Source organism: Schistocerca gregaria, chromosome X (assembly GCF_023897955.1).
Source record: "Schistocerca gregaria isolate iqSchGreg1 chromosome X, iqSchGreg1.2, whole genome shotgun sequence".
In the NCBI taxonomy this organism is placed as follows: domain Eukaryota; kingdom Metazoa; phylum Arthropoda; class Insecta; order Orthoptera; family Acrididae; genus Schistocerca; species Schistocerca gregaria.
Window position 1 is genome coordinate 775,428,068 of NC_064931.1, and position 13,654 is coordinate 775,441,721.

General features: G+C 42.5%; 1 protein-coding gene across 15 annotated transcripts in view; it reads left to right on the forward strand.

Annotated features, from left to right (window-relative positions):
* The first annotated feature begins 2,163 nt into the window (after window positions 1-2,163).
* Window positions 2,164-13,654, forward strand: part of LOC126297542 (protein tipE) — a 205,226-nt gene continuing 193,735 nt past the window's right edge. For 2 of the 15 annotated variants that reach the window (XR_007552537.1, XM_049988457.1), the window contains exons 1-2: window positions 2,239-2,342; window positions 11,961-13,004. Coding sequence is in view for 10 of the 15 variants with exons in the window: in XM_049988457.1 (XP_049844414.1) it covers window positions 12,028-13,004 (977 nt within the window). In the remaining 5 variants the exon portion in view is untranslated. Of the gene's footprint in view, window positions 2,531-11,952; window positions 13,005-13,654 lie in introns of all 15 variants that reach the window. The other 13 variants (XM_049988465.1, XM_049988462.1, XM_049988459.1 and 10 more) reach the window with 13 other exon arrangements.

Genomic DNA, 13,654 nt, shown 5'->3' on the forward strand with positions numbered 1-13,654 from the left:
TACCTTTTGGTAGCAGTCCATATGACCATTTCAGTGAAATAGTCATATACAAATGTCACAGTGCATATTTTCATCTCACACTGGTTAAGAAAAATGACTTATATTTGTCAACAGACATTTATGTAACAGTACTTCCATTGGAATATTTTGTATCTTTGTTGATGTACCATCCTTACTTCATGGTAACCATAGTGGGTATTCATGACAGTTCCAGGGCAGCAATAAATGGAAATCTTGAAAGTAGGCTGTTTAGGTTTTTTTTATTTGTAACACCACCTCTGTATGAAAATCACTGGTTGTGCTGCGTGCAGTCTGTGTCTGGTTGGCATTGTTGTAATACTCGCCATTGTAGCGTTGGGCAGTTGGCTCTTAGCGGCGCGTAGCATTGCGCAGTTGGAGGCGAGCCGCCAACAGTGGTGGATGTGAGGAGAGAAATGCCGGAGTTTTGAAATTTGTAAGACTGGATGTCATGAACTGCTATATATATGATCACTATTGAGGTAAATACATTGTTCTCTATCAAAATCTTTCATTTGCTAACTATGCCTATCAGTAGTTAGTGCCTTCCGTAGTTTGAAACTTTTAGTTAGCTGGCAGTAATGGCGCTCGCTGTATTGCAGTAGTTCGAGTAACGAAGATTTCTGTGAGGTAAGTGATTTGTGAAACGTATAGGTTAATGTTAGTCAGGGCCATTCTCTTGTAGGGATTACTGAAAGTCAGATTGCGTTGCGCTAAAAAAATATTGTGTGTCAGTTTAAGCACAGTCTTGTATAATTTTTCCAATAGGACGTTTCAACCTTAATAATTAAATCCTTCTATTGCCTTTTGATTAGCGTTTTTACTGTCTCAGTCTTCATCTAGGAATCACTGCTTCCCCAGGGTTTTAGTTCTTATGTAAAGACATACATTATCGTATCAACATCCTGTAAATGTGAATTTTGTTGGTTTCATTTGTATGTGATAACTGAATAAGGTATCTGTCATATATCGATATTACTATGTAAACAAGCTCCCTTGGTTTCTGGCTTTACTTCAATAAGCCCAAACATGCTGAAGATCTACCAATAACCAATCATCCTACTAACTGATATGTGATACATATAGGTTGCTTGTTTTGTGGGCGTTGATGGGACCAAACTACAAAGGCCATCGGTCCCTGATACATGTAGGATAACTCCTCTTATTTTCACAGTCATAGTTTATGGATGAAACAATAGTCATTTACAAAGTAATGAGTTTCCTTGTTGCTGTCTGCATGTAATTTTATCATCATTCAGAACTGACCCATTTATCATCAGTTTATAGGGGAACCAATCAAAACCAAGATTTAGATTGGTCTGATAGTAAAGTTAGTAATAAGTAGCTCTAATTCTATAGCAATAATTGAACATTATTAGGTGATTAATAAATTTATACATAATTTACTAACGATTATTTGTATACTTTTCTTGACTAAAGCGTAATTTGTGTTTGAAACAGTCCGAAAATGCACTACAGGTTCAAATGGCTCTGAGCACTATGGGACTTAACTTCTGTGATCATCAGTCCCCTAGAACTTAGAACTACTTAAACCTAACTAACCTAAGGACATCACACACATCCATGCCCGAGGCAGGATTCGAACCTGCGACCGTAGCGTTCACGCGGTTCCGGACTGTAGCGCCTAGAACCGCACGGCCACTCCGGCCGGCCTGCACTACGGGGAAATTGTTGCTTTCTAACTGTACATTCCAGTAAACATAATATCGATTCTTAATAGCTTTACAATGTAATTGGTTAATTCTACGTACTTGTGGAAATACCGTCACTTCGCTGCGTGAAAATAAACATTTTACGAGCCACCCTTTGACGAAGTGATCCATCGATCGCATCTGGCGCCTCAGTGGCTTTGACGGTCTTCCAGCAGCCCATCCGCTACTCCGTATAAGCCCGGGCGCTAGTGTACATAAAAGAAAAGAGGCGGTCCACGAGCAGCCCGAAGAGCCATTTAAGAGTAATAGGCTTAGGAGGAGCAGCGAGTGAAGGATACCTGACATCGCGGCTTTCTTGCAAAAAGAGGTTAAGTGCGGAGGCAGCAGATCGATGGTGTTGTGGGACGATCGGCTGAGCCGTACCGAGCCGGTCGTGAGGGGAGCGGTGGCGGCGAGGCGGTCCGTGCCGTGCCGAGCCGGCGGCGTGGCGCAGCTGTGGCGCTGCCGGCAGCGCCGTGGCGGCGGCGGCGCATTCGCCCCGCAAACCGCCAGCTTGCCGTGGCTCTCAGTCGCGCCTGCTCCCTCTGTAACTACTGGTTTGTTCTCTTCTGTGTTGTGTGCCAGTGTACTCACAACATCTCTGTCCTACACGTAATTACAGTTATCAGTGGTTGAGTATAACAGTCGTACAGGCCTACTACTATTTTCTCTCTCTCTTACGTAGCCTCCGACAGAATGCTTCTTTAAACATTTTACTACAGTATTGCCATAATCTTTTCTTACGTTGTAAATATGTTTCTCCAGTTTATTCAGACAGTTTCGTGATGCAGCTTTACGAGGTAACGGAAGTCGTTGGGTGCAGCCCACAAGCGATGAAGTACTTTAGTCAATATACCTACTACATTCCCTTTGTAGCAACCGCAGTAAAAACTACCACTCGCTCTTTTAAAACCAAGCTATAACTATGCGTGCATGATAGGATTACACCCCCTGCATTGCACCGCTTCATTTGAAATATATTTGCTTGAATGATCATTAGTAATGTACGGCTCCCTGTGTGCTGCAAGCTGCAGTAGATAATACGGAACGAAAATTTGTAACACCAGCAGAGGGACGCACGGAAAGAAGTCGTGTAGAATTATAACTTTACCCCAGTAACATTGAAGTAAAAAAGGAAATGAAAAAAATGTATTCGGCTTTTCCGAATCGGCGAGCTATTCTCTGCTGAAATGTCGACAGGCTGAGCGCTCATTTATTGTTGCTGTCTAGAGTCCAATTTCTGTCCATCAATTTTGGCTAACATTTCTTGGTTTACCATAAGAGTATAAATTCGAGGATTTAGAACTACCATTTTTTGAAGACCGAAAAAACATTACCTGCATTTGAAAAAGCATGAATATAATTAAGCTTGCTTTGCATCTATTAATATGAGAATGTAAATATACTACAAAACTAAACAGCGCCTGTTTACTATCGTCTGTAGTCAGCTACATTATTTTTCTATATCTGCAATAGTACACTGTACTACTTGGTTACTAGGTAATGCAATTTTCTACAAATAACGCTTTATCGTCAGTGAACAGTTATTGTCACTGATTTTGTTACACAGCACTGTTATACATTAAAGATATTGCTGTAAGCGCATACTACACTAAATATAATTACATCACACCAAGAAACCTTAGGCAGGCCAGCAGTAGATGTATTTCGTTAACGCTTACCGTTGAACTTTCTGCTTATTCTTTTATTGGCTGCCCTGTAATTGTCTAGAACAACTATAATGGGGATGCATAAATGATCCCCTTGTGATTTAAATAAATAACTGTTTCTTATTCTCATTAATATCAATATCACACACAATTTCAGCACCAATAACCTACAGATACGTAGCGTATTAAGATTTCTGACTGCTCCATATCTGTATGTTATAACATGCACCTCACCATCAATCAGTTCAATGTACAGAATGTAAATGCTGTAATGAATGTTAGTTATATTACGATTAAACACTACACAAATTTCACACTGTGTTTACAAAGTGCTATGCTTGGTTAGGTTTTCTTAAATCAAGATTATATCATTAGTTTTTTGGACAATTTAGAATACTGCAATTCTCGTATTACTGCAAAATTAACGTTAAGTGCATGTTACTGTAGTCACTATTTTACGAGTAAGTAACCTATAGAAACTAAACCATCAAACTTTCTTACTTTGTACCTGTGTGTTAGGAAACACACAAAGTTGTGTCCTTGCACTTAACTTAGTTCTTTTTTCTCTTCTTTTATTTCTTTATTGGCTTGCACTCTATTCTATTGCATAGCGTATTATTTTATATTGTTTTCTTATTCGCCTTTCCTACACTTATATGCCACTTCTAGATGATAATTTTTGTTGTTTTATAATAAGTACCGCTACTAATCATTCTGTGGCCCATATATGAAAAAAATTATTTTCATTTGTGACAAAATGTCTAATGGAGATAATTTTTGTGCTGTGCATATGTCTTAGATGTTCATTCTGTTGGCGTTTGTATGTCAAAGACTAGTTCAGGAAGCACTTAAAACTGTAATTCTACAGAAATTAGCTTCAAATACGGGTACTTAGGACTTCTTACTTGTGTCCTGCTATAGACGGTGTAATAAACAGAAACGATAGGAGACAAAGAAAGAACGTCGCCTACTATGTACGACACACGTGATGTCATCTCACAGTCACAGACATCTGCAGATCATGGTCCAATATGCGTGCTTATAGTGTGTTTTTTGAATTGTAGAACTGAAACTGAGTTTCTCAAACTAAATTAGTGGAGACTATGTGAAGTTAAGAGGTTAGTTCTAAATTATGTGGGTCGGACAAAACTTGTGTTAACCCAGAATAAATTTGAAATGTGGGCAACTGCCTCATGACCACTTTCAACATATGGGCTTATCAGTACTTGTGAATCTCAAGTTCCTTGTTCCTAATTTCAATGTCATATTACAGTCTGTTCTCCACCAAAACACAATGACTTATCAGTTTTATATGTGTAAGGCTGAATTGAGAGAAGAATTGAGACCTCTCAAAACACAAAACACCATTTTCCTTTTTGGTTGCCGAAATGCGATGTTTATAAGAATCTGTTTTGTTTCTTCCCGTGAAATTCGAACTAAGAAAATTACATGTTGTGCATATGTTCCTTAAAATAATGGCTAACTCTACTAAGTGAGCACAAAAAGCCTTTTAATGCTGATAACAAGCAGCAGGAAACGAACACATAAAGATGTCTAAAAATATGTGCAAATGGTCTGATTCGTTTTTTCTTCTCTGTTTTCTGGCCAATGAAATGTAATTGTAACGTTTCAGTAAACAAAAACTCTTGTCACATTGTACTGCAGCTTCTTTGAAGTCAGAGTAATCTTCTACAGTCAATGGAATTATCCCTATTCGCAGCAATCCCTGTTTTCTTTTTTGCACACATGATTATAGTTCTTTCAACTGAGTAGATCTTAGCTACGAGTAATTGGTCGTACTGCATCGATGCTAATTTACATCTAAAATGAATTAATTATCTCACTATTTATTGTGTTGTAAAACACTTTTCATAGTTAAAATATTGTCTCTTGAGGCCTCTGCCATTTTTGATGTGTTCCTTCCATGTCTAACTAACTTTACATTTTGTGAACTCAATTAATTTATCAGGATACTTTTAAAAAAATACATTCACCGAGCATAAAATTTACTGGTCAGTGCCAAAGTAAGTACATTGTGAAGATAAATATAAACTATTGTTTCCAAAATTTAATTCAATGAATAATTTTATTACGGTTTTTCTAATATTGCTGTGATAGGTTCGGATGAGATTGTAATGTTGTCATCAGCTCGAAGATTGGTTTGAGTAGTAGACTGCTTCACTATGCATGGTCTTGCTGGAGGTCGTATGGCGTTGCCTCCCCCCTCCCCCCCCCCCCCCTCCCCCCGATGTTTGAGCTGACTTTTCCACCAATTTATGTCGGACCTATAGTTTAACGCAGGCTCCAAACCACGGCCGAAACCGCAAACCCATCCCGAAAATAAACTTTCAATCTTTATGTTCATTTGATTGCACTTTTCCAAATATATTTTGGAAAATAAATGACTTTACACAATCAAAGCCAGATTATTTTTTCCTCTTCATCTACGGCGTATATCATAATAACAAATAATTTTTTGCATTCTTGGTCACTATGTTTAAAGTCCATTAATATCTGTCTGACTACGTCATCACTTGTTGGGTAAAGGTAACGGATGAAAATTTGTCTTCTTTTTTCGAAAGGGGAAATTAGTATTAAGTAAGGAAGCATGTTCTAATGAGTATCTGGTGTGAAGTGTCCCCATACTTTTGTCCATATCGGAAATGACACTTCCTTTTCCACTCCGCCTCATGAATGGAAAATGGATTATACAGTGTGAGCAAAACTTACTTCACCTCCATTGCGTTCGAGGAGCTGTCTGCACAACTTCACATTAGTAAGTGTGAAGCCACTTCCCATCGTCACAGACGCAGTAAGCACGTGCGCTCTACTGGACGTTCCCATTCAGCAAAATGGAAGCTGAATCCGTCACGCTAATAATCTCCTATCCACAGTGGCTCTAATTCTTACACCTTAAAGCTGATAACTCATTTAGTGATCGGTTTTTCCAAAACGAACATATTAATTTGTAACGAGTGGCAGGAAGTTAATGAAAACTAACTATAGCTGTTTATGTAGACTCAAATACGTTCCGTAAGTAGCGAAAATGTTTATCCAAATTGTTTCCTGTCCTTTACTAAATGGTAAAGTAAATTCCATTTGCAGAGTGCCATTGCGGCAGTTTTCTTTCTCGCGCCTTCGTGATCGCATATTTACCTTAAGTAGTGGCTTACAGGCAATCTCTTATGAACTGGAAATTCATTCATTTATTTTCTCCTGATAGAAAAATCCCACATAGTGATAGTCATGCAAACACAGAAATGTAAGCCTTTCTTGGTAAAATACAAATACTCTGCGTACAATTATATCTATCAGTTACTAACGCTTTTTAATCGTTTTGTATCGTTTCAATGGCTGTAAGTAACATTTCTCTCAGACGCATAAAAAGGAACAGAACTTTAATAAATTTTTTCAGAGAAATTGTTCCTGTGATAATACTTGTCACTTTAAAATTTCAAATCACACACATCCACGCCCGAGGCAGGATTCGAACCTGCTACCGTAGCTGTCTTGCGGTTCCAGACTGTAGCGCCTAGAACCGCTCGCAGTGTTGCAAAGAAGCAATGTAAAAAGCTGGTGCTACTCTGCTGAATCATTCAGTTGTAGTTAGAGTGGACTAGCGTATCTTAGTTACGACACATGAATCATAAATACACATACGATTAAGTCATTAACTAATTATAAACATATTAACCGAACACCCATTAAATTATCAATAAAATATAGTTGCAAAAAGTCTTTTGTATTCATATGTAAAAAATTTATAAAATATTTCGGAGGTGTCATGAATCTTCCCAGAGTAACAGATACAATACATTTTCAGTCAGGGCATATGCTATCGAATCTCTTTTTAACTACAAATTACTGCAAAGGCATAATGAGTAGTCAATGTATGGGTATTTTTATTAACCGTCTTTCGTCTGTGATCCTAATCTCGTTCATCAATCGCTCGAACGTACTGATGTCGAACTAACTGTATGAAATTTTCGTTTAGGGGCATCCAGCCATACGCAATAAATACATACAAAAATAATGCAACTTTTTTAAACCTGCCTTTGGATTACTATGGTTACAATTCCTCTGTTATAGTCATAGATGTGACCTACAAAAAAGTCATCAAGCTCGAGTGTGTCTCACAAAGTTAAGTTGCACGAATATACGACTCAGACACGTAACCGCTAATAGCTGTGCCCCACTATTCTCTAGTTCCAAAGAACTCTCAAAACGACGTATTTAACAGTTCCTTAAAAAAAGTCACACCTTATTTCTTTCTTCATTTTGAGTTCGAGGAACAAGTGTAGTAGCTACAATTCAACTGGATGTTGACTTACAGAAAGATGGTCATCTATCGAAAAAAGAAAGCAGCCATCAATATCATAATCCTTTAATTGATTTGTCCCTCTTCCTCTCGCATTCTTCTGGCATCTAATAGGGCTTAATCAGCCAACTATTGAAACACCTGCAGCTCAACACAGAAGTAAAATCACGTTAGAACTTATTTATTGGGCTAACCATGTTATACCTGAGCTGTGGAATTTTTTCCGATACTGAAATTGCACTGCAATCGATATCGGAATCGTAAGATTCCATCTTGAGTCCGCTGTGAAGACAAAGCAAAGCTCTGTGTTCTGACCCAGCCGGGCCAGTCGGAACCAAACGGCCGCCCTAAAATCCTCTGAAAATGGCATTATTCGGACGGATGCGGTATGGAGGAGCTTGGTGTCAGCACATATTTCTTCCAGAATTTCTGTCTGTGTGTGTGTGTGTGTGTGTGTGTGTGTGTGTGTGTGTGTGTGTGTGTGTGTGCACGTTTTTTTTTTCCCTTCGAGTCGTACTTCTCACTCAAGTAGCTGCTCAGCAGGCATCAAGAGGCTGTGTGCGTCCTGTTCTCCACTTCTCCCACCAAGGAAATTTCCCTGAAAGAAGCAGGAATTAAACCAGGGTTATCCGCGTAGTAACCAGTCACTCTGACTACTGACCTATCAGTAAAGGACGCTTTGCGAAATCGGAATACGCTAGATAACACTCTCTCAAGAAATCACAAAAGATGAAAACGTTCACACGTTCTGGGACAGAAACCGGCATGTTCTGGAATCACCACCAGGCTCCATAACTAGTGTCCCCCTTGAGCCCACTACGATCAGTTCAGTTGGTGGTGATATAGTACATAAAAAATACATACATCCGCAAACAGGCCTAGAGGACCGCTCTAACCCGACACGGAACGAAATGGACTCGCATTCGGGAGGACAACGGTTTAAAGCCACGTCCGGCCATCCGGATTTAGGTTTTCCGTGACAAATGCCGGGATACTTCCTTTGATAGGGCGCGGCCTTTTTCCTTCCCCATCCTCAATCCAAGCTTGTGCTCCGTCTCTAATGGCCGCGATGTCGACGGAACCAATCTTACTTAATTCTTCGAAGCCGACTGACCACTGTCATCCTCTGCCGTGTGGTGTCTTTCAGATGCAGTATGTACGAGCATGGTGTCTGTCTAGTGACCGCACATTGCTCTTCCTAGCGTTGTAGGCTTTACAGACCTTGAAGCCGCTACTTCTCATTCAGGTAGCTTATCAACTGACCTCACAAGGCTGATTTGACCCCTTTCCCGTCCTCCTACTAAGGAAAAATCCCCGGCAGTACCGGGACTTTAACCCGTCTTCTTCGCATAGCAGTCAGACGCGCTGACCGCTTTATTATGAAAGCAGTCTGATCCTGGTACATGCTGGCGTTTGTTTAACGCTAGATTACTATCCCCCCTCAAGTGTACGACTGCAGCTCTCACCAATTTGTGGTTCGCGCAATTTGTTAGAGTGCAAAACCGGACATTTTGTACTTATTTTGTATGTGACATACCGTTGGAGATCTTATACTCGAAATTAACTACCGCACAAACTACAAATTATGACTTCGTGTGAATCAAATATGGTATTGTGAAATACGATAGTTTAGTAACAACGTAACATTTCCCCTCTTCAGTGTTCTAAGGATAAAGTCATGCACGTATTCCTCTTTACTGGTTTCTTGCGCTAGAACTCACACACGTATACTTGGTATCACGAAGCGTCCCTTACGGGTGACTCAAGATGGAATCTTACATCTCAACTAGAATAAAATCTTAATAACAGAATAAATAACATAGCTGAACGTACGTGGCTGGCTCAGTTGTAAAGTGCCAAACTACAGATCCAAACGTCTCGGATTCTATCCCCAGTCAGTCTTAGGATTTTTATCTGTCAAGTTGCTTCATGGCTCAGAGTCTATATTAAACTATAAATGACTGGGCATTTCAGTTCAAAGGTCAGAGGAAGGCAACAGCAATAGGTCCATGCCTAGGAAAGCACTGTGGATGGCAAATGTACCTTTTGTTTAGCTGAACTGAAAATGTATTTAGCACGGCAACAGCTGACAACACCGTGTGATATTCCTTCATTGATGGAACCAACAATCACTTCACAACTTGTTTTGTACCGTATATAGGTACAACTATTTCCCCAAGGTGAAGTCGGAAGTGCCACAAAATAACTCAAAACTTATCTGAAAAGAAAACCTGAAATTTTTGTGACGGCTCCCAAACCATATGTCCTCGGCGGTACTTTTGGGGCAGCCACCACAAATTGTATAAAGCGTGGGTAGTGACCAGGATGTAGCTATGTCTGTTAGTCGAAAAATAATTAATGACAAGAACTGCGCCAGCTAGAATGAAGAGATAACTTATCTTTATTTCTGACGAAACGTGCACCAGCAATACAAGTCCAAGTAATAGCCAAGAGTAGTCCGTGTACTGAGCATAGTCGAATGCAACAACAAATATCACACTGCAATGGCTCCGATATAAACTCCACGAAAGGCTAGCAATAGACAATCGACAATAGACTGTCCGTCTCGGGGCCAGCGCTCCTCCTTATATGCAAAAGGCAGAGGGCGCTGCAGACCCGAGCTCAGCCATGGCGCGACCTATTCCGTCGGCGGTAACGCCCTGAGACGCCGACGGCCCGACAGGAACTGTGGCCAGCCGTGTCACGGTCAGGGCATGCGTGCGCGAGTTGGTTGGGTCTACATCTATATGATTACTCTGCAATTCACATTTAAGTGTTTGGCAGAGGGTTCATCGAACCACAATCATGCTATCTCCCTACCATTCCACTCCCGAACAGTGGCGGGAAAAACGAACACCTAAACCTTTCTGTTCGAGCTCTGATTTCTCTTATTTTATTTTTATGATCATTCCTACCTATGTAGGTTGGGCTCAACAAAATATTTTCGCATTCGGAAGAGAAAGTTGGTGACTGAAATTTCGTAGCCGGCCGCGGTGGTCTCGCGGTTCTAGGCGTGCAGTCCGGAACTGTGCGACTGCTACGGTCGCAGGTTCGAATCCTGCCTCGGGCATGGATGTGTGTGATGTCCTTAGGTTAGTTAGGTTTAAGTAGTTCTAAGTTCTAGGGGACTGATGACCACAGCAGTTGAGTCCCATAGTGCTCAGAGCCATTTGAACCTTTTTTTTTTTTTGAAATTTCGTAAATAGATCTCGCCGTGACGAAAAAGGTCTTTGCTTTAATGACTTCCATCCCAACTCGCGTATCGTATCTGCCACACTCTCTCCCCTATTACGTGATACTACAAAACGAGCTGCCCTTTTTTGCACCCTTTCGATGTCCTCCGTCAATCCCACCTGGTAAGGATCCCACACCAGGCAGCAATATTCTAACAGAGGACGAACGAGTGTAGTGTAAACTGTCTCTTTAGTGGACTTGTTGCATCTTCTAAGTGTCCTGCCAATGAAACGCAACCTTTGGCTCGCCTTCCCCACAATATTATCTATGTGGTCTTTCCAACTGAAGTTGTTCGTAATTTTTACACCCAGGTACTTAGTTGAATTGACAGCCTTGAGAATTGTACTATTTATCGAGTAATCGAATTCCAACGGATTTCTTTTGGAGCTCATGTGGATCACCTCACACTTTTCGTTATTTAGCGTCAACTGCCACCTGCCACATCATACAGCAATCTTTACTAAGTCGCTTTGCAACTGACACTGGTCTTCGGATGACCTTACTAGACGGTAAATTACAGCATCATCTGCGAACAACCTAAGAGAACTGCTCACATTGTCACCCCGGTCATTTATATAGATCTGGAACAGCAGAGGTCCCAGGACGCTTCCCTGTAGAACACCTGATATCACTTCAGTTTTACCCGATGATTTGCCGTCTATTACTACGAACTGCGACCTTCCTGACAAGAAATCACGAGTCCGTGAATACAACAGAAATCTCTGATCAAGCACATTGATTCCCACTCATCCAGCACCAGATAATCGAGGAAATACTAAAAATGTACAGTTATACTCACAGAAGCATTTTTTGGTCACAAATCTAAAGACGTATGCCTCATATAGTCATTACCCGATACAGAATTATGCCTCATTTAGGCATTTTCCGATACAGAAGTGCATCAGATATCGATTAATGTGAGACTTATTAATATGCACAGCACGTCGAATTCGTGTACGGGCCACAGAGTAGTGTGTACGTGATTGTGAATGTGGTGTAGTGTGGCAGGCCATGGAGGAGCGGTGATCGCTGAGGGCGCGGCGATGCGGGAGCCGTGACTTCTACTACCACTGCCATGGCGGAGGAACCCGAGGTCATCCCACCGACATTCTTGCAGAAACTGCTGTTTTACACCACTGCGTTCTTCATCCTCCTCGGGACTTTCAGCCTCTTCGCCTTCCTCTTCCTCGTGCCTTTCGTGATCGATCCGGCCTTCACCACCATCTTCATGGAGTTCGACACGAACCCGGCGTGGTGTCAGACGGTCGACACGCTAAAGCAACAAGGTGTGTCCAACTGCACCTGGAGTTCGTGCCGCGAGGGCTGCACCAAGGAGGTGTACGAGTGCACGCAGATCCGGGTGAACTACAAGCTGAGACCATCCGAAGGGGAAGAGGGAGGCGAGGAAAGGAAGGCCGAGGAGGACGGAGAGGCGCGAGTGGAGCGCGCGCTGCGCGATTACGAGTACTTCGAGCCGCAGAAGGACGAGGACGACGAGGCAGACTTCTCCGGCGACGAGGACCAGCCGCTCGAGCCGCGCACGGGGCTCATGGGCAACGACTCCGAGTGGTACTTCACCTTCGCCAAGCTGTTCCCCAACGTCAAGGGCTGCGGCTACCCGCCGATGCTCAACTGCACCATCTTCGTCGGACTGTACGAGACGCCCGGCACCAACTTCTCGTGCTACTACAGCAAGGTGGACCCCGGGCTCGTCATCAGCGACCTCGACATGCACCAGGTGTACATGAACCTGGTGTACGCCATGGCAATCCCCATACCTTCCTTCATAATATCCGTCATCTACCTGACGTTCGCTTACTTCGTCATCTACAACGAAGAGCCGGAGGAAGCGCTGGTGGACGGAGGTGGCGACGCGGACGTGGACGGCGAGGGCGGCACGGCGACGCCGCTGCCCCCGGCGCTGACGCCCGCCAGCGACGCCTTCCGGGAAGACCTGGCCAGCTTCGGCCACCAGCTCAAGGTCGCCATGGCCGACGAGCTCAGCCGCGAGAGCGTGCCCGACGTCGTCGCTAACTCCACATCCGTCCCCGGGTGAGTCTACACACTTCTACAACTTTTTGGGGGCCCTAGGACGCCGTGTTTCTAATCGTAGTATGTAAGGGTTATTAATCTTTTCTTCATGAACTCAAATTATAAATCGCAGCTCATGACAGTTTTAATAGTACGGTCCAGTCGCATTAATGTGACCACTGCGGACGTGCAGGAAGAGGGTTATGGAAGGTACTTAGTGGGATGTGGAGCCACGCCAACTCCATTCCCGTGACCAGCTGCAGTAGGGTTCACTGTTAAGGATCCTTAACGCAAACAGCCCAATTGTGGTAGTCCAACAGATTCTCACTTGGGTTTTAATCCGGAAAAGAAGACGGGGGAGGGAGGGGGGGGGGGGGGCGTTTGGTGAGCAGGCCAGTAATCATGCCGGTGCTCTTTGAACCATGAACATATACTGTGACACTTTTCATTGTCCTACAGTTAGAAGCCACCTTACTCTGCTATTCACAATAAAGTGCCTGGAAGAGAGTTCAATGAACTACTTTGATGCTGTCTCTCTACCGTTCCACTGTCGAACGGTACGCGGGAAAAGCGAGCACTTAAATTCTTCTTTGCGAGCCCTGATTTCTTTTATTTTGTTGTGATGATCATTTCTTCCTACGTAGGTGGGTGCCAACAAAATGTTTTCGCAA